At 36.5% G+C, this 24,745-nt stretch overlaps 1 protein-coding gene across 1 annotated transcript in view; it reads left to right on the top strand.

The window, feature by feature from the left end:
- LOC104609119 (bifunctional aspartokinase/homoserine dehydrogenase 1, chloroplastic-like) overlaps positions 1-24,745 on the top strand; it is a 40,132-nt gene that overhangs the window by 1,815 nt on the left and 13,572 nt on the right. The window contains exons 4-12 of the mRNA XM_010275345.3: positions 339-427; positions 515-818; positions 1,024-1,076; positions 1,175-1,386; positions 1,509-1,596; positions 1,842-1,955; positions 6,057-6,155; positions 6,579-6,773; positions 23,436-23,518. Of these exons, the coding sequence (XP_010273647.1) occupies positions 339-427; positions 515-818; positions 1,024-1,076; positions 1,175-1,386; positions 1,509-1,596; positions 1,842-1,955; positions 6,057-6,155; positions 6,579-6,773; positions 23,436-23,518 (1,237 nt within the window). The remainder of the gene's footprint in view (positions 1-338; positions 428-514; positions 819-1,023; positions 1,077-1,174; positions 1,387-1,508; positions 1,597-1,841; positions 1,956-6,056; positions 6,156-6,578; positions 6,774-23,435; positions 23,519-24,745) is intronic.

Below are 24,745 nucleotides of genomic sequence, written 5' to 3'. Positions count from 1 at the left end.
AAGATCAACACTTGTGAGAATCTTTACAAGTATAGGCCAAATGATATCTCTCACTTGACATGTGTTTCTTATGTACAGCAGGTCCTAAAAGAGTATTATAATTTTGCTTCTTATTTCTTTTAATATGCAGAAGTTAAATTCAATTAGCATGTAAATGTGGCAGCTACATAGAAATTTGTAATTTGTACAATTCATTGAATTTACCTCATTCTAAGTTGTCTTGTTGTAAGTTTAACTACACTACAATATAAATGTAATTTTTTCTTGTTACTTTGGCTTCTGATGTTGGCAATTTGAAGCTGTTAAAATGCAATTACTGACACTTTAATGTATTCCAGCTGGTCATGCAACAGATTCATTTTCAGATTTCGTTGTGGGTCATGGAGAATTATGGTCTGCTCAACTGTTGTCATCTGTTGTCAGAAAGGTTTAGCACTCCATTGCCCTTGAAGTGCTGAAGCACCTGAAAATTTTAACTTTTTGAAACTTATCTTAAATAATTTTTTTGGTGCAGCATGGAGTAGAATGCAATTGGATGGATACTAGGGATGTCCTTATTGTAAATCCTACTAATTCTAATCAAGTTGATCCTGACTTTTTGGAATCTGAGAGAAGACTGGAGAGATGGTTTTCTCATAATTCATCTAAGACAATCATTGCTACTGGTTTCATTGCCAGCACACCCCAAAATATTCCTACAACTCTAAAACGAGATGGCAGTGACTTCTCTGCTGCTATAATGGGTGCTCTATTCAAGGCCCGACAGGTCACAATCTGGACAGATGTGGATGGTGTGTACAGTGCGGACCCCAGAAAAGGTTTGAACTGACCCTTGTTTGTGTGCTTGGTTAATCATTGTTGGGAGAATTAATTAATTCCACAATGTGGTAATGTTCTTAGGGGAACCATGTTTTGAATTTAGTAATGGAAGGTTTTGACAGATGGAATTTAATATTCTGAAAAATTTGAATGAAACTTAACAAGGGTTTGATTGTAAATTTGAAAATAATTCCTTGTCTGCAGTTAGTGAAGCTGTGATATTGAGAACATTGTCCTATCAAGAGGCCTGGGAAATGGTGAAAACTTGACAACTCTTCTTATTTGTGTCAGAATTTGTGGGATACATATACCCGATCAGGCATAGTCTTAACCAACAAGTTTCCTGTTTATGCAGTCATATTTTGGGGCAAATGTTTTGCATCCACGCACCATTATTCCAGTAATGCGATATGACATTCCAATTGTAATAAGAAATATCTTCAATCTCTCTGCTCCTGGAACAAAAATCTGCAGGCTTCCTGATGAAAATGGAGATTGTCAGCAATTGGAATCTCTTGTAAAGGGATTTGCAACAATTGATAATTTGGCCCTTGTAAATGTTGAGGGGTAAGCATGCATACATGGTCTCAAGTTACATGCATATTTTTTTGCAGCTAGAAATATCATGTTTTGTATTTTTTTCTTTGTTTCTTACTTTGAAATTTGTTTTCCAACTTATTATCATGCAGAACTGGAATGGCTGGTGTTCCTGGTACTGCTAGTGGCATATTTAGTGCTGTGAAGGATGTGGGTGCTAATGTTATCATGATATCCCAGGTACATAAATCCTGTTGATATGCTTTAAAAGGAGCCCGGATCTTCTGCCCACGAGAACCCTTCCCACGTCTACCCACAGAACACTACCCCTGTGAATTGGGAACATCTCCCCCTGCATAATACTATGCAGAGGATGAGATGTTCTCCATGTGTGGCTGCGATAAACGTGGGCAGGAGATCTGGACTTGCTTTAAAAGGGATTTGAAGAAGTGTTGTCTGATGCTTACTAATTTGATTTAATACAGGCTAGTAGTGAGCACTCTGTCTGCTTTGCTGTACCTGAGAAGGAAGTAAATTCTGTTGCTGAGGCTCTGCAGTCTAGATTCCGCCAAGCATTGGATGCTGGGCGTCTTTCCCAGGTGTGCTACTTTGGTCTGACTAAAGAGATAACTATAAAAGCTTATTTCTTAATGAAACTTTTATGTCTCAAGCCTTTTCCAGATAGATGGTTCTTAAAATTCAACTTTGATATAAGTAGTAGGGAATTAGGGATAACCTGGGGATTTCAGGAGTTAGGGGAGATTTTTAGAAATGATGAAGGTAATATTGTTGCATCGTTCTTCGGCCTGATCAGAGTAGGAGATTCCTTAAGGGCTGACGTTATAGCTGTAATGGAAGGTGTACAGGAGGCAAAGGAGATGATGTGGAAAAGCTGATTATTGTAGGAGATTCAGAATTGGTGGTAGGGTGGCTGCAAAAGAGAGAGACTGCTTTGTGGTGTTACAGTAATGAAGTAAGAAAGTTCAGGTGGCTGACTAGAGATGTGGAGGTGAGGGTTCAATGGATTCAAAGGGTAGCCAATAGGATGCGGATGCTTTAGCAAAGCAAGGGGTGGAGAGGGATCAAATGTTTTTGGAACAGTTGTAAAAAAATGAAAAGTGATGGTTGTTGATAAAAAAATCCTTTTCCCATGTGCTTAGTTCTGGGGTTTTTCCCATTAATGCTTAGTATTAGTTTAATGTTCTAGATTATTGTCTGTCAAATTTCATATTTTATGGGGCCTTTTTTGGGACTTGGTTGTTGGCAAGACCTAGGAGATATTGGTTTATATCAATGCTCCGCTTCGGCGAGCTCACTTTGCTCGCTCGCCTCCGCTTCGACATGACCCCCCTTTCAACTAATGTTATGCATCTTTATTCTTCTTAATATAAAAGATTTTTATTAAAAATAAAGAAAAAATGAGATCCCCCCTTCCTCTTCATCCTCCTCCTAACCCCTTTCCTCTTAAGGAGGCTTACGCCTCCTTGTGTTTGGGAAGCTTACACCTCTTGCGTTCTGATCTACACCTCATGCCTCTAGGTAGTGGAATGCCTCGCGTCACGCCTCTGCATTTTAAAACATTGGGCTAAATTTCCATCATAGACCATCTAATAACCAGGGGTTTGAAACTGGTGTACACTTGTCATCTCTGTGGAGGTTACAAGGAATCAGCTGGAACCTGCTTATTCATTGTAATTTTCTTATAGCAAATAGATTCATTTCTTACAACTATTCCACAGACAGGGGCCAATCCCAGGTGACCTTCAAATCTCTTCTTGGCCCGCCCAAGGTTTAGGCAGTAGAGCACTATTTTATGAAAGTTAGTTTCACTAGCCTTGTGTTGGGTCCTCTGGAAAGAACACAATAGCATTTTGTTAACAAAGAAATTTCAACTATCATGTACAGAGTATATAGTTGTACACGCTTTGTTCTGAGAGAAACTTTCCCTCGTAACCTTATTTTCTTTTTGATAGTTAACAGTGAAAACTTTTCATTAATATAAACAGTAGTCTACAAAGATTATAAAAGGGGTAAGATTACCCTAATCACAGATGGGCCCAATAAAAATGTTCCCTATCAACCCCTTGCCTAGATAGAAAATATGCTAGCCGATTTGTTTCCCTTGGAACTCACTGAAACATCACTGTTATTCCCCTCAGAAACCATAGGATTTCCTTAACCCCTTCTTGGTACACTCATGCTGCCTTCTTTACATCCTTTAGCCAACTAATCACCATTGAGAATCTCCTTCTACAATCAGCCTTTCTAGGTTTACCTCTTTTGCTATTTGAGCCCCACACAGGACAACAAGCAATTTGGTTCTAATGGAATCCCCTAAACCAATAGAGCCTGAATAAATGGCTAATATATTCCCTTCTCTATCTCTAAAGACTCCCCTAATGCCTGAAGGGCCTGTGTTACCGGGCTGCTTCCATCAAAATAAAGTTTAATAAAGCTTTCCGAGGGAGGTATCCATGGTTTGGTGATTTTCTCTATATTGGTAGATGAAAAGGCCACTTCCCTCCAATTTCTTTTTATATCATCAACAGTATAAGGTGAAAATAGGTCTAAAGATTTAATTCAATATATCACCCTTATTAGGACACAATCTATAAGAGCTTCCAAATGTTTTTCCTCTTCCTTGAATATTCTTGCATTTCTTTCATCCAAAATGGTCCACAGTATAGCAGCCCTATTGCACCTCCATAAAACTTTTCCTCACTTCCTTGGCCATCTGAAAGTTGCACCTGCAAACAAAGTCTCAGAGCTTGTAGGTAAAGTCTACCTGAAACCAAAAAGAGAGAAGCACCAATTCCAAAAAGTGGCAACAAAAGGACAAGAGATAAAAAGGTGTTCAGCAATCTCACCTTTGCCTTACGGAGTATTCACCAGTTTGGGGACAAACACACATTTTCCTTATTTTTTTTTGTAAAATATCTAGAGTATTGATTCATCCATGATAAACCTCCCAACAGAAAGCCTCTATTTTTAAAGGAACTGGTTTACACCAAAGCTCACACACGGGGAAAGAGGATCCACTAGAAACAGGAGAGACCAAAGACTGGAAAAAGGAAGCACAAGAGGAGGACCCTCTAGGGTTGGGGGTCCAAACTCTTTCGTCTGAAATAAGGGAATCAACAATGACAAATTCTAGGACTTAAAGTAAATCAGTTAGGGGACACTTAAAATCTCCTAGACCTCTTCTAAAACCCAAATCCCACACTTCTCCTTCAGATAAAGAGACAAATGAGGAGATAGGCTCATTACACAGAGATGGCATAAAGAGAAGGAAAAGTATCTTTTTAGGTTACATCTCCTACCCAAAGATCCTCCCAAAACCAAATTCTAGTCCCCGAGTAAAGATCAAACCTTACATGATTATGAAAAAGAGGTAGGGCTGCATGGATAGCTTCCCAAGGAGAAGCCAAGGTTGCTCTATAGGATAAACCAGTTCCAGTCATTTTGCATCAACCCATGTATACTTACTATCACCTTATGCCAAAGCATCTCACTCTCCAACAATAGCCTCCACAACCATTTTCCTAACAAAGCTTGATTCTTGCAAGCCACATTACAATTTTCCACTTCACCAGATGGTCCTTCTCTTCTCCAAGATCCCAAAGAAAATCCGTCATTATTTTCTCCAATAGGTCAACTATTTTCTTCGGAACCTTAAAACACTAAAAGGTAGTAAACTGGGAGATTTTCCAAGGTGAATTTGATCAAAGTTATCCAATCAATCAATCGATACATTCATAAATCATAACTTGTCAAAAATAAGAAAAAAAAGAAATGTGAAATAACTCCCAAGTTCATTCTCTGATCCATTTGATCAACTTGAGTGTTGGCTCTCTTGAGTTGCCAAGGCGCCAAATTGTCAAGCTATGGATTTAATGGATCAGAAGCAGTGGAAAATGTAATTGATACATGTAAAACAAAAAGACAAACAGGAATTCTGATAATGGTTTTTACCCCACTGCATACATTATGATTTTGCATTTTCTGCAATGTATTCAGCAGCAAAAGAATGCAGGTTGGAATGTGATTGTAAGTTCCATTCGATTAGTAGTTCTTGAGTAGCGAATAGGCATTGCTTTTTTGTTGATTTGTATGGATACATATTCTGTAAAGAAGTTGCAATTTAGTGGGCTTTCAAATATGTGCCTGAATTATGAAGACATGACCTTGTGGTCTTTTAGTTTCAGCTTTTTTCACAGGTTTTATGAAACACTTTTGAACCTTCTACTTTCTTTAGCTTTCTTTTATTGCAACTTTTGGAGAATATCATCATCATCATCCATGCCTTAACCGAACTATATGGGGTCGGCTACATGAATCCTGTTTCGCCAATGCATTCTATTTAAAACCATATCCACTGTTAAATTATTAGTGCTTAAATCATTTCTTACTACTCCTACCCATATCCTTTTTGGTCTACCCCTAGCTTTTATAGCCCCTTCCACTTGGTAATAATTCACTTCTTCTAAGTTCTAACTGGTGCTGTTGGTGGTCTTCTATGCACATGACTAAACCATCTCTTAGCCTACTCTCTCTCATTTTACCACTTATTGGAACTACTCCTAGGTTCTCCAACTTTTGGAGAAAAACAGTTGTACATTTTTTTGGGTATTTAGTTTAATAAAATATTGGTACTTATAAACTTTAGTTAGTCTGTTATTCATTAATCATGCTTCTTTCAGGTTGAAGTCATTCGCAACTGTAGCATTTTGGCAGCAGTTGGCCAAAAAATGGCAAGTACTCCTGGAGTTAGTGCTACTCTTTTCAATGCGTTGGCAAAGGTATCTAGTGTTGCTTTTCCCACTCTCCCTTGTGGCAAATATGAAATTTATTAGTAAAAGGAAAATCTTACAAGAAATATTTCTCTCTTCTTGCATCTCCTCCTTTTATTGCTAAATATTTCTTTTACATATTAAATTAAAATAAAGAATGTTAAATACTGGAAAAACTATTTGAAAACTTTCACGTAGAGATATGGTTCTAGTGCGTCTATTATGTGGTGGTTTCTTATGCTTGGGAATTTTAAGTGTTATTCTGCTCTTGATGTTCAAGTAGGTATTGCATTGCCAAGTAGGGATTTTAATTTCTATGGCTTGCTCTACAATTAGTGACAGTTCTCTTGTTTCCTTTGCTTTTTTCCCCCTTTTGGATTCTGGCTACTAGTAATTTTTAGGGAATCTGCATATACTATTACCTTTTTGCAGGCTAATATAAATGTCCGGGCTATAGCTCAAGGCTGCTCTGAATACAATATTACTGTTGTGCTTAAGCGGGAAGATTGCATAAGAGCTTTAAGAGCTGTTCACTCTAGATTCTATCTATCCAAAACCACAATAGCAATGGGCATTATTGGACCTGGATTGATTGGTTCCACATTACTTGACCAGCTCAGGGATCAGGTGAAATATCACATTGATATTGCCATATGATTCATTTTTCTTTCTTCCCATGATCTTTTTGCATTCTATCATACATGAATTAATACTTTATGCTGGACCTAAACTTTATCTGATTCATACTACTGATAAATATTGAAAGGATTTTTGATTAATTAACCTTGCATTTGTTTTGGTGCATATATACGTGCTAATTTTAGTTTTACAAAAGTAATTTAAGTATTTAACTACGTATCCGCATGTTATACATGAATTGTTTAAGCTTCAAATTGTCTCATATGAGCCTAGTTGATTAATGTTACTAAAAATATCTGCTATAAAACTCATATGCAATGGTTAAAATTATCTCCTTTTACGATTGTTTTCCTTTTCCCCAAGTTTATGTACTAATTAATTGCATATTGGTTTTTGTCCAGAACATGGTAATTTTGGTTCTAAAAACAAGGAAATGTACAGTTTTAGGATCTTTTTGTTGTAAATAGTATATGCATACATTTGACCCAATAGATACATATTTCAGTTTACAAATAGATTTAACTAGAGATGATCATATTGGTTCAAATGGTATAAGCTTACACTGGTTAATATTGCTTTCAAATTGCATTTGCTTGCATAGTTGTGAAGGCACCAAGGTCTAGATGACAGGGGGCACCTTGTCACCTAGGCGGGTGCCTATGTGATGGACTTTTTTAAATAAAAACATGAAGCTAGGGTAGTTCCCTAGGTTCCATAGCAACATCTACCATCATTCATTAATAAGTATATATAATTTTAATAAAAAATCATAAACTTCATATTCAAATCTAGAAAAATCAACATATTCATGATAAGAAAAAGAAGAAAGAAAAGAAAATTCAGAAAATACAAGGGCTGAGCCCCTGTTTTTGTCCTAGGAAAAGAAGCATATGTTTGTTGGACAAAATTTTATGTTCTCCCTAGCTTATTGGTTCAGATTTTTACGTCTTTGAGGCTTCAAGACAGCTACTCCAAATAAGAAAATAATAAAAATAAATTATTATATAAACCCACAAAATGAGTATTTTAGCTTAATCATCATCATCCATGCCTTATTCCAACTTAATGGAGTCAGCTGCATGAATCCTGTTTTATCTATCTGTTCTATTTAAAACCATATCCGCTATCAAATTAGGAGTGCTTAAATCATTTCTTACTGCTTGTACACTTGTCCTTTTTGGTCTACCCCTAGCTCTTCTAGCCCCTTCAATGTGTAACAAATCACTTCTCATTGGAGCATTTGGTGGTCTTCTATGCACATAACCGAACCATCTTGCTCTACTCTCTCACATGTTATCACCTATTGGAGATACTCCTAGGATCTTATGGATGACTTCATTCCTGATCCTATCCTTTCTAGTTTTTCCACTCATCCATCTTAGTATTCACATTTCTACTACATTCATTTTCTGGACATGTTTCTTGACTGCCCAATACTCTTCTCCATAGAATGTTGATAAAAAGAAACTCTTCTCCATAGGACATAACTGGCCTTACAACTATTTTATAGAATTTTCTTTTTAATTTAAGTGGTATTCTCCTGTCACATAAAAGTCTAGAGCATGCACCTCTCCATTTTGCCCATCCTGCTCTAATTCTTTAGGTGACATCCTCCTCAATCTCACCTTTGTTATGAACTATTGAGCCAAGGTACCAGAAATGGTCACATTGAGTTATCTCTTGGTCTCCAATTCTAAGTGTATCCTGATGTACACTCCTATTATTACTAAATTTACATGTCATATACTTTGTTTCTAAGGCATTTGTCCATCAAATTAATTTTGCATTTAATCCTTCATTAGTTTCATTAATTAAACCAATGTCATCCACAAACAACATGCACCATGGAACTTCCTCCTAAATATGTTTAGTCAATTCATCCATGATCAGTTCAAATATACAAGGGCTAAGTGTTGAACGCTGGTGATGACGCATTGTAACTAGTTTATTATTTTATTTTTTAAATTAAGAATATAAAAATATTCCATACCATCATGTTCAAATTAGCTTGGTGATTAAGCGAGGCAACGCTCCATGTGCGTCTTATCAGCTAGCTGTCGCCTTGACAACCATGTCGCATAGAGATGCTGGTTGTAGTATGTAGAGGGGTTGAAAACTCACCAAAGAGCATGAATGGATCAGGGCATAAGGTTATGTGTGTATGAAGTTCGGTTGTAAGGATGTATGATTGAAAAAGTTGCATATTTTCTGTCTATTGTTTATATCTAGAAGTGTAAAGAATGGCATGGCCCACCTGTGGCCTGTGCAAAGTGCGGGCCGTGCTGCCCTTCCCAGGGATAATTTGGGGGATCAGCCTGGTACGGCCCACGGCCCAAGCCCTAGCCTATGCGAGCCCATGTTGTGGGCCTGGGCCACATGCCAGGCCTTGGGTGTGCGCCGAACCAAGTCAGACTGTTTTTTTTGACATTTTTGATTTTTTTATTTCTTTGCTAAGTAAAACTAAAATATTTAACTTTCAGAACTATTTGAAAAATAAGAAATCTAACAAAGAAATGAAAAAAAATACTTAACCAAATCTAACAAAGACTCAAAGTGAATAACAAATTGGAAGAAAAATAGGAATTTTATTTCATTTAAATTTGAATGATACAAAGCATACAATGGTTAGATGAATGAAATATGAAAATTGGAAAATGGAATAAATTAATAAAATAAAAAATACAATATAGTTATAAATTGAAAATAAAAATTATGTTATTAAAAAATCAAATAAATTGAAAAAAATTAAAACAAAATTTACAATAATTTGAAAAATGCTATACAACTATTTGAGTATACAAAAAATATTGACTTCATCATTTTCTTCTATTGTTCTTGATTTTGATCATCTACTTTAGGTGAAACATCAGGTGTAGTGTCATGCCCTCCTTTATTTTGTAATCTATCTTCAGAATCTAGCCAATCTTTAAAGCAGATGCACATCTCTAGACTTTCATTATTCTTATAGCTTCTCTTGTCATCCAACACCTTGGTACCTGCACTAAACAAGACTTTGATGGAATTGTAGACACCAGAGGGGTTAGTAGATCTCGTACTGAGGTGGTGAGAATTGGATAATTTTTTTGCATGTTCACTCCACCAGGCTAAAATATTAAAGTTATTTGTTCCCTCCTAGGTGAAGGAAGAATCACCTGAAGTAGAAAATAATGCTTGTAAATAATAATTAAGTTCAGTAAATGAACTTATTGTCGAGGCAGTGGAAAATGCAACTGTAAAAGTTGTAGAATTTTTATTATTCCCTATTACTTTAGATTCATATAAACTATACATTTCAAATAATAAATTATTAATTTCTTATTTTTTTCCGATTTCAATATTCATATTTTCACAATATCTTTCAAGTAAAATATCTAAATCATCTTTCATAATCTTAGGATTTAATATTGTAGCTAAGCAATAAAGAGGAGAAATGTTCTCCCAATATTTTTTTAAATTTATTTTCCATTATTTCAACAATACTTTTAAATTGTGGTTTCTTTCTATATTTTGCAAAACAATCACTAATCATCATTAATTGATAAGCTAAATTACAACTAGTTAGATAATAAATACCCGATAATTCTTTAGTTGCATCATAAAAATGTTTTTAAAAATCTCTTGTACAAATTGTCATTTCCCAGTCTTCCTCAAATATAATATCAGTAGGCAATTTTGCATTATAAAAATCACTAAAAATTTGTTTGTGAGAAATACAACTTTCTAACATAGCATAGGTAGAACTCCATCTATGTTTAACATCTAATATAAAATGTTTATATTTTAGACCATAATTTAGACATAAATATTTAAATTCTTGTTTTCTTGCTCCAGAACTTTTAATATATATAATACAATTTCTAATTTTAGAAATATTTAAATTCTTGTTTTCTTGCTCTAGAACTTTTAATATATAATACAATTTCTAATTTTAGAATTATGAGTAGAAATAATATTTAAAGCATCCTGAATACTTAAATTTAATTTGTGACATGCACATCTATTATGAAATAATATACTATTTAAACATGGTTTTAATTGAGATTTTAAAATATTTATCACTGAATCATTATTATTAGCATTATCAAAACTAATAGAAAATAATTTATTATCAATTCCATAAGCATGTAAATTATTTAAAATACTTGTAGCTAGGGGTGATCATGGGTCAGGCCGGGCCGGCTTTGCACTTATGATAAGGGCTATAGCTTAGGCCCGGGCCTGGCCTGGCCTTGGGTTCTGGGCCTGAAAGATAAGCCTAGCCTAGGTCTATACGAGCCTGGGCTCGGGCCGGGCCTGATTTTGAACCAATGCCTTTCATATATAAAACATTACATATCTATAATATTTTATATTAAATGACATAACATGCATATAAACTTATTTTAAACATTATATAATATAAAATATTACATATAATATAAATTATGCATGCCATGTTATAATATTTATATATAAAATATATAATCTAATGTAAAATAACATGTATACATGTGCATATATTATACACAAAATGCGTAAGTTTAAATATATGCGGCCAGGCCGGTTTTGGGCCGGGCTTGAAGTTTTAAGTCCAAGCCCAGCCCTAAAATTTGTGGGCCTGATATGGGCCCAGGCCTGGGGCAGGCCTGAACACAAAACCCAGGATGAAGCCCGAAACTTCCGGGCTGGGCTGAAATGATCACCCCTACTTGCAGCAATAGCTGGGCTAGTATGTGACAATTCAAGCCTAGTAAAACTTAAAATTCTTTTATTAAAAAGCCAATTTTCGTCAATAAAATGACCGGTAACACAAATACAACTTATGTTAAATTTAGAAGTTCAAATATCAGAAGTAATTGCAACTTTAGAATTAAGATTTGATAACATATAAATTAAAATTTGTTTATTTGGATAAAAAATTTTGAAAGCATCTGATCTAATATCAATAAAAATAAATTTTGTAATAAAATCTGTGGAATAGGCTACTTTTTTGAAAAAAAAATATCAAATGAGGGCAAAAATACTGGTCAGCTTGTTCCTCCTTTGAACGATGAACAACGGTGGCAAACCTTTCCTAGCTCCGATCTCCCCCACCTCTCTTCTTCTTCTTTTCCCTCTCTGTAGAGGGATCTCACTGTTTTACTCTAAGTTTGGAACAACTCAAATGTGAAGAAGAAGAAGAGAGAGAGAGAGAGAGAGAGGAAAGAGGGTATTAGCGGTTTCTACTGATCCTCTCGCTTGGCATCTCTTTGAAAACCCAAGCTTTGAATCTTGAGCTGAAGCTGCGCTGTGGCTGCTAAAATGCTCATAGTCTGAATATGGCTTAGTATCTGAATCACTTTGGTTGCAATGTTTGCTCGTAGCATGTCTGCACTCCCCAGAAAAATCTCGAACTCAGTTATCATGCTTTCAAGCTAGAAATTGACATTCCCCTCCCCATTCACTGCCCTCCCTCCCCGCTTCAACAGTTCAAACAAGGGTGGCGCCACCACACTCTCCTGTAGCCTTGCCAATTCCTCCTCTAGTTGTCGCGCGGAATTGACATTCCCCTCCTCCCCATTCATCGTCCTCCCTCCTTGCCTTAGAAGTTCAGACAGGGGTGGTGCCACCACGCTCTCTTGTAGCCTTGCTAGTTCCTCCTCCAGTTGCCACTCCTCCGCACTTGTCTCAGCCCTCAGTGTTTCCATCCTCTGCACTTGGTCCTATGACAGGTCACCAATGGAATTGGCAACGAGCCGGAACACTAGTCTGGGTCTGAATCCGCCAATCTAGAACAAGGCCCGCTCTAAGGAGCTGAACCAAGGGGCGACAACACGAGGAACACGTCCTTGTGAGCTTCTCTGAATTTCTCCTCCAAGTACTATTGGTAGTATGTCAGGACCCGCACGATGAGATCTCTAAGGTCTTGCTCGCGTGAGTTGTTCGAAGGAGGAAGGAGGTGAATAGAATTTTTGCCCTCATTTGATATATATATTTTTTAAAAAGTAGCCTATTCTAGAAATTATATTAAAAAATTTATTTTTATTGATATTAGGGGCCAAAAGTTGCCCTTATCGGCAAGAACTCTAATATTATTCCTAGAAACTTTTTTAAATTGTGGATTTATAGAATTACGTAACCACTTTTCAAGTTAGTATTTTTAGCTAACAAAAAATGGTTGTTCAACATGTACAATGTATTTTGCTAATTCTTACCTCATTTTTTCTTGAGAATATTTAAAAGTACCACCCCCCCACACGCCCAGTTAGTGTTTTTGTTGTTTCTCTCCTTTCTTCTTCTTCTTCTTCTTCTTTATTCTCATGGGTGAGCAAAATATTTTCCAAACCGAGCTAATCAACTTAGTGGCCTTCTTTTTCTTTCCCCTAGTATTAGTACTAGGGGTGAAAGTTTCATCAATATCAATAGCATCCATATTGGTGCTAATACTACCATGCTACGACTAAATGTTGACATATTGTCGACATTGAACTTGCTGTGGATTTGGTTTTAGGAGGAGCCGGCCATTTTTTTAATTCTAAAAAATTAAAAATTAATTTAATTGCACTTACCCAGATTGCTGGGTCGGAATCCCAATTTGATTTCAACGGTTGAAACCTTTCAACTCTTAGAATCCAAGCCTCCCAAATTGCTAATTTGAGAGTTGAGATACTTGAGCTGTTGAGCAAGCCTTCTTCTTGTGAAACTTCAATAAAGTTGAGAATTGGAGAATCAGAGAATGTACGAGAGATTGAGAAAGTATGAAAACTATAGAAGAGATTAAGAGAGTTGTTGAATTGGTGTGATGAGAATGGTGGAGGATAGGGCTATTTATAGGAAATAAAAATAATTCAATTGCCCAAAATACCTGAAAAACTAGCCGTTTTTAGTTGTTGGGAGGGGTATTTTGGTCATTGTAAAATTATTTATCACTTAAACCAAAATGCCCCCCAAAATAGCTGTTATATAGTTGTTGGGGGCATTTGTGCCATTCTTTCTCCCCCCAAACCAAAATACATAAATACCCCCCCTATAGCTGTTTGGGGGTATTTTTGTAAAAAAACCCCAACAGCTAGTTCATCGGACGGGCCGAGCACGGCCTTCTATGGGACCGTGGGCCGTGCTGGCCCATGGACCTGGAACCCTAGGCCTAGCACCACCCAGACCATTGTTCCAGGCCTAGCACAACCCGGTTTACACCTCTATTTATATCTAGGCTGACAAGCAATGGAAAAGTATGAGGAACTGTTAAGAGATCTAGAATAATGTAAAGCAAGTTTCAACATTCAAAAGTTTGTAGGGGATGGTGATGGGTTGTCTCAGTACTGGTTGAGGTTAATTTGATCCCAATTGTTGAACTTTCACTGAACTTAAGCAACCTCATCCCATGAATGAATCGACCATCACAACCAAGGATCAAAGTATTGGTATTGAGTATTGTATTGGTACGCTTGAATATGGATATAGATACATATATGCTTTGGAAACACATGGATACAGTTGAAAGATATAGATACACTTGGATACATTAGGGAAATTGCTATAAATCCCACAAATACTTTAATTACACTAAATTTAAGGTTGAAATAACCACAAATAAGGTATAAATACGTAAAAAAAAAAGAAGAGAAAAAACTTTGTGGAGATGCACACGGGCAACAGTACCTTGGATGTCATGGGAGGAAAGAAATCAGAGAATTTTTGAGGGAAAGTAAAGGCGCAAGGAAATATTGATAGAAGGGATAATGTTAGAGGTGATCTCATGGGTAAAATTGATGGGCTTATTCTTAGATTTTACTGTGGATGATATTTTCAGAAATTGGAGGACTGTTGCATCTTCGTCATCTGCAAAAAAGAAGGCAGTAAGGAATTGGGAGCCTCCTGAATCTGGTTTCCTCAAGTTAAATTTTGATGGGAGCAGTTTTGGCAACCTGGGCATGGCTGGAATTGGTGGGGTTATTAGAGATGATATGGGGAGTGTAGTGGGGCTCTTTAACGGCCCTATTGGGTGGGGGGACTCCATTACAGCTGAACTAAAAGCAATGGTTTTTGGAATACAAAAAGACATGGAAATAGGTGTGAGAAAGTTGGTTGTTGAAGGCGACTCCAAAGTGATTATAAGCTGGCTAAAACGTGATGGAAAAGACTCCATGGATATTCAGAAATGAGATCAAGAAAATTAAGCACATCACTAAGGACATCCAGCTAATAGTTCAGTGGACTCCAAGAGTACCAAATGGGTTTGCAGATCAGCTAGCAAAGCAAGGGGCTAACAGGGAACAACGTTTCTGGGCTCTATTGTAAGATTGTAAGGCAAATATTGGGTGGAATGTTATTGGGCATTGGGGTAGCCAAGGCTACCCAATCTCTGTACTAATTCTCATATCTTTTCATTAACAAATTTACATTCACTGATAAAAAAAAACGTAAAAACTGAATTGGCGCAATGGTTGGGTTTTTCCATTGCAACCTTGGTGACTAGGGCTCAAATCTGTTTTTTGATCAGTAGATTTGGGTTCAAATCTTGGAAACTGTCTCTCTGTATGTGCAGGGTAAAGTTCTGTACATCTGTCCCTCCACACATCCCACATTGGTGGGAGCCTCGTGCATTGGTTTGCCTTTATATATGAAGAAATACATTACAAGTAATATAGTGGGATATGTATATATCATACACTTTTATTATATTTTAAATTACTTACTCAATTATTTTCTATTTTATTATTTTTACTTTTTAATATTAACTAAAAAATCAACTTAATATTAAATTCTCAAATATTTTTAAACAATAATTTTATATTATAAATAATAAATATGTTTTTATTTAATGTAATTTGAATAATGATAATCATTTATAAAACTGTACAACCTTAACATAAAAATATATCAGATCTATTAAGATTTTAAAATAATATTATATGCAAATTAATACATTTTGGTTACTAAAATAATTATTCTATTATTGGTATTTTTTATGAATTTCTAAAGATAAAATCATTTTTTGATATAAATGTGTATTAGTGGATTTGATATATTCAACTTAATATTAAATTCTCAAATATTTTGTAAACAATAACTTTGTTATTTGTAGACTATAAATATGTTGTTATTTAATGTCAATTAAAATAATAAATAATTGTTTATAAGATACATAACCTAAAAAACATATCAATTCTGTTAAAATTGAGATATATATCATATGCAAATTCATAAATTTTAATTACTAAGTTATTCTCTTATTAGTATTTCTATTTCTATAAATTTCTTGAGATTAAAAACCATTTTTAATCTAAATGTGGATTTCATAGATTATTCATTTTTAGTTGAACATAAATATATTATTATTATTTATTTTGATTGCATGTGGATGCTAAATTAAATAAAAATTTTATTTCAGTTGTTAGCATGTGTTGGTTAGTTGGTCTAGTGGTTTATGAGCGTGCTTTGAATGAAGGCATCTTGGGTTCAAGTCTCACTAACCTCAGAATTCGTTTTTTAACAAAGAGATAAAGGGTACGATCTTTAACCAAGAGGAGTTCACCACAAAGGGAGGAGAAAGTTAAGGATTGAAGCAAATAGTTTTCTTTTGGAAGATACAAGATTCAAAGGGAAAGATGCCTTAAGGATTAAGGAGTTTAAGAAGTCGATGTTGCTGTTAGTGGAAGCAGTGTTTTAAAAGCGCAAGGCGAAGGTGAGGCATATGCCTTTTTGAAGCAAGGCGCAAAAATACAAAAAAATGATAAAAAACCAAAAAAATGTCAGAACATTCAAAAAAATACCAAAAATGCAAAAAAATTAAAAATAAAATAAATAAAAAATATTATATTTTAAAATAAATGATTGAAAAAACCTGTTATCTAAAATTAATATACATAATCATACATGTAAAGCGTATTCAAATGAAAATTTAAAAATAACATATAAAATATTTTCAAGCATGTAAAACCCACAATCTCTTTTTTTTCCTCAATTGCATTACTTCAAGTAGCTAATGTTTTTTTTTTTTTTTTTTTTTTTTATTGGAAACGGCAACTTCGTTATATTAAGTACAACTGTCAACCCCTAAACAGGTATTGAGTCTCTAGTAATCTTTCTTACAAAACAACCTAGAACATATCCTCCCTCGTAGCCCCTTGTTTAGCCAACGTATCAGCTAAGCCATTAGCTGATCTTCTTGTCCATTTGAAGCAAGCACTAGTCTCCCTTGTTATATTGAGGATTTCCCTTATGGGCTCTAGGCTCCCAACTTACCTGATTGCAACCTATCAATTAACATAGAGTTTCCTTCTATCTCAACTTAGTGTAACCCCAATTGTTTGGCATATCTTACACCTTGAAGCAAGGCCATCACCTCCACTCTCAATGAGTCCCCAACTCCTATTGGGCCCGAAAACATAGCCACAATTCTGTCGTTTCATCTCTAAATACTCCTCCTTTGAAAGAAAACATAGCTCGGATTTTTTGAAGTATAGGCCGACACCAAACCTCCTTTGAAGGAAAATTTCTTGTAGGGTTTGTTGATTGAATGAGCACATCAAAGAAGGAGCAATAAAAACTGAAGAGATCACTCTCTTTTTTGTTTTTTTGACAATGAATAAATAGTAGGGAACCTATCACTAAGGGGACTCTCTCCAACCCAAACATCTTCCCAAAATAACACTTTGTTTCCAGCACAAGCATAAAATTTAACACAAGGAAGGAAGGAAGGCAATATACCATGAATAGCTTTCCAGGGAGGGCATTGATAAGCCCTAGGGTTGACTCTTGCATCCCAACCATTGTCTTCCAATCCATGACTACTAACAATCACCCTATGCCAAAGCTTATCCTGTTCCAACAGCAATCTCCATAGCCATTTCCCCAACAAAGCTGTGTTTCTTACTCTGATATTTCCTATTTCTATACCACCTTCATCTTTACTTCTAGAAACCACTCCCACTTCACTAAATGGTCTTTTTTGGTGTCTCCTGGTTCCCAAAGGAAGTCGCTCATAATCTTCTCTAGCTGGTTTTCCACTTTCACCTGTATCCTAAAGGTAGATAGGAAATACACGGGTAAGTTAGCCAATGTTGACTTTATTAGGGTTATCCTATCTCCCAAGGAAATGTAGTTTTTCTTCCAATTCACAAGTCTTTTTGTAAATCTCTCAACCACTGGATACCAAAAGCTATTTGTATTTGGATTTCCTCTCAAAGGTAAGTCCCAAATAATGTAATGGTCAACCCCTACTTCACACCCCTGCAGTCCAGCTAGCAGCTTCACCTCTTCACTCCTTAAATTTACTCCTGCCATGCAGCTCTTGCCTCAATTAATTTTAAGTTTGGAGATCCTCTCAAAATTATGTACTATCCTTTTTAGGTTCATAAGTCTTCTTCTCTTCCTTCACAAAACAAGATAATATCATTTGCAAACTATAGATGTGTAACCACCACTTCCTTCCAACTTTCCAGCCTCTAATCATATTGTTTGCATCTGGTCTTATGATCAATTCACTCAACACATCGGGTACTAGAGTAAATAGGAAGGGGGGTAGAGGATCTCCTTGTCTAAGGTTCCTTTTGGCCAAAAAAAAATTTCTTGCTAACTCCACTTACCAAAATTGAGAAACGACATGAAGAAATGCAGATTGCAGCCCTTCACCCATCTACTCCATTTTGCTCCGAATCCCCTACACTTAAGAATGTCCATCAGAAACTTCCAGTCCACCATGTCATAAGCCTTTTCTAAATCAAACTTACAAACCAATCATTTTTGCGTCTCCCTTTTTCTAAACTCTACACATTCATTGGCAATGAGAATTTGATCCATTATATGTCTCCCATAAACAAAAGCCCCTTGGTTTGGAGAAATCATTGAGCGAAGTACATTTTTTATTCTTAGGGCCAAAACATCGGAAATGATTTTGTACATGCTTCTTATTAGACTTATAGGTCTGAAGTCCTTTGGTATCAACACAATGAAAGTTGCATTAAATTTCCCCCCCCCCCCCTCATAGAATTCATCAAAAACCTCCATCAGGTCATCCCTGATTATCTTCCAACAATCTTGATAGAATGCCATCGTAAAATCATCAAGTCCTGGGGCTTTCGATCTCTTTATCGAGAAAACTGCATTTTCACTTTCTGAATCTCAAATTTTTTTCCAAGTTTTCCCATATCTCTCTATTTCCATCCCTCCACTCCAGTCCCTCTAAACCTTCTCTTGAACTCCTCAGACCCTCAGAGTGTTTTCACATGGTTCACAAAGGCATTATCTATGTCCTCATCTCTTTTCAATACTTGCCCATTCCATTCCAATTTCAGTACCGAGTTTTTCCTCTTTCTCCCATTTACCAACATATGGAAAAAACTGGTATTACCATCCCCTTCCCTTAGCCATTGACATCTAGATTTTTGCCTCCAAGTAACCTCCTCTTTCTTAGAATGTCTTCCAGATCCTTTTTCAACCCCCATCTCTCTTTCCTGTCTTCTGAATTCAGACTTCTCTCAGCTTCCACCCCATCCAACTCCTCTATTCTACCTAGGATTTCCTGTTTTGTTTCTTCAATCCTTCCAAAAATCTCTTTATTCCAAATCTTAATTCTTGCTTTCAGCATCTGTAGTTTCTCATAGAATCTAAAACCCTTCTACCTGAATTCCACTTGATCCTCCTCCCACCACTCCTTCACCTTAGGTAAGAAATCAGGGTGCGGTAGCCACATATTCTCAAATCTAAAAGGGCAAGGGCCACCCCCAACCCTCTCTTGGGCCAGACTTATTGGGCAATGGTTTGAAACTGGTCTTGGTAGTGCTGTGACCACTAATCCCTGCCATTACATTTCCCAATCAGTTGTGAAAAGGAATCTTTCTAACTTGCAGGAAGTGGGGACTTCTTGAAAATTTGACGAAGTGTAAAATTTGCCTTTTGAATAGGTAGGTCCCGCAACTCAAAGGTTTCTACAAAGAGGTTAAACTTCCTCATACTCAATGTCATCCGATGGTTTGGGTAGTTTGATTCACTTAAGAATTTTATGGCATTAAAATCTCCCCCCAAACACCAAGGACCGTCCCATAAACCTCTCATTGCCGTTAACTCCTCCCAAAGTCCCTCCTTTCCTTACAAGGGGTGGGTCCATACACACTAGTGACTAGTTAAAACCCATTCCCAATCATCCACTTTCCTCTTCAGCTTTATGGACACTGAGTACTTCCCAATTAACTCTTCAATACACTCCAATTCTGCATTTTTCCACAAAGTTATAATTCCCCCTGATGCTCCCCATGTTTGTGCATATGCCCAACTTACGTCTCTAGCTGACCATCTCACCCATTTCCGGACAGCTTAGATTCTTGAATCAACCCAATGTCCAGTTTTTCTCTTCTCAACAAATGCCTAATCAATCACTCCTTTTTCTCTTGAGCTTCCTAACCCTCTTACATTCCAACTTATCTATTTCATGGATTCTATGAGCTGCCTTTTTGGCATGCCCCTTGAGGCAAGCCTAAACAAGTCCATGTTAGGGTCTTAAATTCTTAGTTCTCACATAAGAATAATGATTTTATAATTTTAATTGCTTGTTAAAAAGATATTTTATTAGGATGAATGAATGAACAACATTAGCAAATAGGGGTTCTCAAAGCCCCCAGCACGAGAACCCCCGAACCAGCCGCTAGGTTCAAAAAAAGCAGAAAAGCATGAAATTTTCGAAAGGCGCACACATGGGCTGAGGCAAAGGCGCCTCACGTCATTTGAAAGGACTGCACCTAGAACCTAGTTGAGGCACATGCCCTAAAATGCGCCTCACTTGTGTGCCTAGGCGCGCCTTTTAAATCACTAAGTAGAAGAAGCTGTTGGGTGGTTTAAAGGATTTTTAGATGGTATGATCTTTACAAAAATGGAAGGAGAATGGAGAGCAATGAAGTTGATGATAGGAGATGTGGTAAAAGGGAGAAGTATTTTGAATGGAAGGTAAATTGCGCTTTGGAAGTTTTCTGGATAGGGAAAGACACAACTTGTTTGTTTTCTAGAGGGGAGGAAAAATGCAGGTTGGATGGAGATATATATGCAGATTCAGGCATTCTGGTTGTTTTTGGTAAAAAGTAAAAAAAGTACTTGATACAATATAAAGAAGCCAAGGTTCAACTGTTCAGGATTGCTGCAGGGTGGAGTCCAAGGAGGAAAAAAAGCTTTTGATGGCAATTCATGTCGTAGAATTTAAAAAAGGCCATTAGCAAGGGGAGAGAGAATTGGGAGAATAGATTAGTGGTATTAGAAATGGAGAAGATAGATGATTGGTTTTCTATAGGTGAAGATTTGAGTCATGTGTTGGGCTGACGGGTTCGTTAATGCTAACCCCTTTTGAAACAAACAAAGCTTTATTGGATCTGCTAGAAGAGAAAGTGAATGTTGTTGCCTTCTCTTTTCAAATGAAGGTTGGACAGATCTTTTTATCTAGATGAGTAGAAAGGTTTAATTTTTAAATTGTGAATCATCTCAATAATGTGCAAATCGAATTTCCATGAGAGAATAAGTTTCTGTCCTAGGATCGGTCTAGAATAATCACCATATTTTGAATTGAAGAATGGGTTGATTGTTACCTGATCCGGATGCCACAATCACAGCTCCCAAAGTGGTGAAACATGCCCAAGAATTCAGCCAAAGTCGAGCTCCAAGATTGAAGATGGGACAATCAAGAATGAATGAAGATTGGTTCAATCAGTTTGTGAGTATTAGATGATGATCTTGTGCACTCCTATGGGCAGATCGAATCTTCACTTGTGGGTAGCTTATAATCACTCAAAAGGTTGATGTTCTTGCTGGAAAAGCACTGAACAAATAGAGAAAAGAGTCTCCTTTCAGCCTTGGTCAAACTAGGGTTTTGGGAGAACTATTAATGATGTTGCAAAAAGTCTCTCAAGACTCCTAGCTGTATCCTATATCGAGCTGGATGCTTAGAGTCCTAAAAGGAGTTTCCTAATCAGACTTCTTACTGAATTAGAAGTTCTCCAATTAGGAAATAATCCTAATCAAACTAGGATCAAGAGAGAATAAGTGATTTCCCCAATTTGACCTAAACTATCCAACTACTTATTTTCCTAGGCATACCAGGTGAGTGATTTATCTAATTAATCTTGTTGGAGTCCAAATCAACCACAAGAGTAATCTGAATTTTCTCACCTTTTGATTGGTCTATTTGACCTGAATCTTGCATGGCATGGGACCCACTAAGTTCCCAAATCAAACCATAAGGGTCTGACCCATGTAATAATACACATGGGCCGAATTCACTAGTTGAACATAGTGAACTTCCCACTGAATCTAATTTGGCTTAGAACTGGCCCATCACTTAAATATAACTGGGGTTTGGGTTTCAACCATCCTATGAGCCCAAACCCAATGGTTTAACTTGAGAAAAGTGCTCATTAGGTTTCAGCCCAAGTAGACACTTGCTTGTAACCTCTCAGCCAGTAATATCATAAACTGTTCACAGAGAAGGACTTTTTCTCTGACTCGATGATGCAATGTCACGCCCTCTACTCATATGGATCTTGGGATTGAAGTCTTTTGCGAACCTTTTTTATAAAATAAACTATTTATAGAAATAAATATAAATACATTTTGCAAATCGATCTCAAAACTAATTGAAATCCACTACTGGCAGTTTTAGTTTTCCATTAGAGATAATGTATTTTAGGATATTCTCTTTGTCTGACAAAGTGGCTGATCCTATAACAATGATCACCCACTCAAGTGATATTCCAAAGTCTAGACTGCTCCAACATAATCAGGTATTTGACCCTAAGTGGATCTCGTTGGTTGGGTTGCCAAAAATAGCCTAGTCCAATACTTGGTGCAATATCATTATCAAGTTGGGGGATAAGTGCAACTTTCCAGTTTTGCCCATTTGGTTCCAAGGTCCAGGGCATAATTGGAAATGGTCCCTATTTATTGTTTCATTAAACACCCGCTCATTGCACCTTAGGTCTAACCCTAGCAGTTGAGACAGATTGCTCCACCAATTTGGTGGTACAATAGTGTCAACTTTGGCATGATAAACTTCCCAAGTTCATCAAATGGCTAAGAACGTTTTAAATTAACACAAGTCTCATAAATATCCAATTTATGGGGTAATTCACAGATACATACTAAAGCACACATGAAATAACAATATTCTAATTTTATAATTTTTATTTACTAATAAACATTAGATTACGTCGGTCTGATTGGATCTGAAGGCATACACTGTTTAACAGTGTGGAGCAGTTGCCTTGACAGAATAATTTAGGTGAATAAGAAACAGACTAGACAGTGGTCATAACAAATTTACTGCATTATTGAACTTCTTCTAAATCTTGTTATCCAAAGGAAAATAAAGATGCGAATGGATTCTTAAAAGGAAGAAGAAAAATCCAAAAGCTACAGCCAAAAGAACACAATTAACCTGACAATTTTAGCTTGTTATAGTAGGAGGATACATGATTTTATCCAAGTTGTTGAATCCAGTGGCGTCCATGGCAATCCACTTGTCCATAAGGCATAATGTTGCACCACATTCTTTCTGCATCTAATAAAATATTCATGGATCTCTTTGGTTATCTTTCTTACATCCTTTATCTATGTGAATATTAGGTGTCTAAATCATCTAATCATTGCTATATTTTCTCTCACTTGCCACACTTAAATTTAATCATATTTAAAAAAATATTTTTCTGGCAGGCAGGGATACTGAAGGAAGAATTTAACATTGATTTGCGTGTCATGGGAATCACTGGCTCAAGGACAATGATTTTGAGTGACTTGTACGTCATATCTTATTTGTATTACTTTTTAACTCTTTTCTGTCATATAGATTATTATAGATACTAGAGTGGTTGTCTAATTGCCAAAATCACTAATGGATCTTTAAAAGAGGAACATGATAAATAATATTTTGTAGCAGTGCATGTTATTTACTGCAGATTTCTAGATTGATATCAATTGAGTACTGATTTGTTATTGCCTCTATGATTGAAAGTGGATCTAAGATCTTACCTTCGGTTTGTCTATTAGTAGCAATTGTATGGATTTTAATTTCAGCCATGTAAGATATTTTAAAAAATGAAGGCGAGGTAAAAGATGCAAGCTCTCTTTTTGATAATTTTAAAAGTGATTCCATGACCTGGTGTTCCCTATTCAGGAGATGTTCTGTGTACTTGCTATAGATTAGCAAGATTGTTGGCTGTACAGAAATTAATCTGGTATTTCCAGCACTATGCAAAATGTCTTTCACTACCCTCTTTCTTTCTAGGCCATCTGCTGGGGGTTCATTGAACTTAGAATCCCACTGAATGAGATGAATGGTGTTCATCCAGAACTCTTGTTCTTTTGCCCCTAAATATGATGTGGAAATATCTAGGGGCCTCTTGATGGTGATCTCATCCTGCCTATTAGGTGAGTTCCTTATGCCTTGTAGAAAAGATACGACCACTGCTCTTGTGGTTGTGTCATTTGTCCAGAACATGCCATTGATTACCCATCCAGATGACCCCTAAATCCACCACTAATTCCTGATGGCCTCATGGCCCCAAGTTCCCTAGAGAGCAGCCATGAAAGATGGGCGGCTTTATCTGACTTTTTTCAGGGCAGTCCATGCCTTGGTTGATATCTCATGTCACCACCTTCTGAAAGTGGAGTTTATGGGGAATTTTCTATACTTTTCACTCTTAGAAATCCAATGTGCCATTCTTATTGTGATCAATCCATAATGAAGTTGGCTTTTCATCCTTTTGCCTTGGAAGATTCTCACATTTCTTTCTCGTCATTGACCTCACAATCTGTACATTATTTTCCTTCTCTTTAATCTGGGTGAGAGGAGGAGGTCTCAAATAAGCCAACTATGTTTGCTGTGCTGGGTCTTTCTGTTATGGGCCCGAGAATAGGATCTCGTCACGGGTCGGTCCACGGGGAAAACCTCCTGTTTTCCCTTGTTCCTCCCTTTTCTTGAGGAACCTATTTTAGCGCCTTAATGGTGATTTGTTCAAGAGATC

The sequence above is a fragment of the Nelumbo nucifera genome, chromosome 8, assembly GCF_055504915.1.
Source record: "Nelumbo nucifera cultivar China Antique chromosome 8, China Antique-T2T, whole genome shotgun sequence".
NCBI lineage: Eukaryota > Viridiplantae > Streptophyta > Magnoliopsida > Proteales > Nelumbonaceae > Nelumbo > Nelumbo nucifera.
This window is presented reverse-complemented; position numbering and strand designations above follow the sequence as displayed.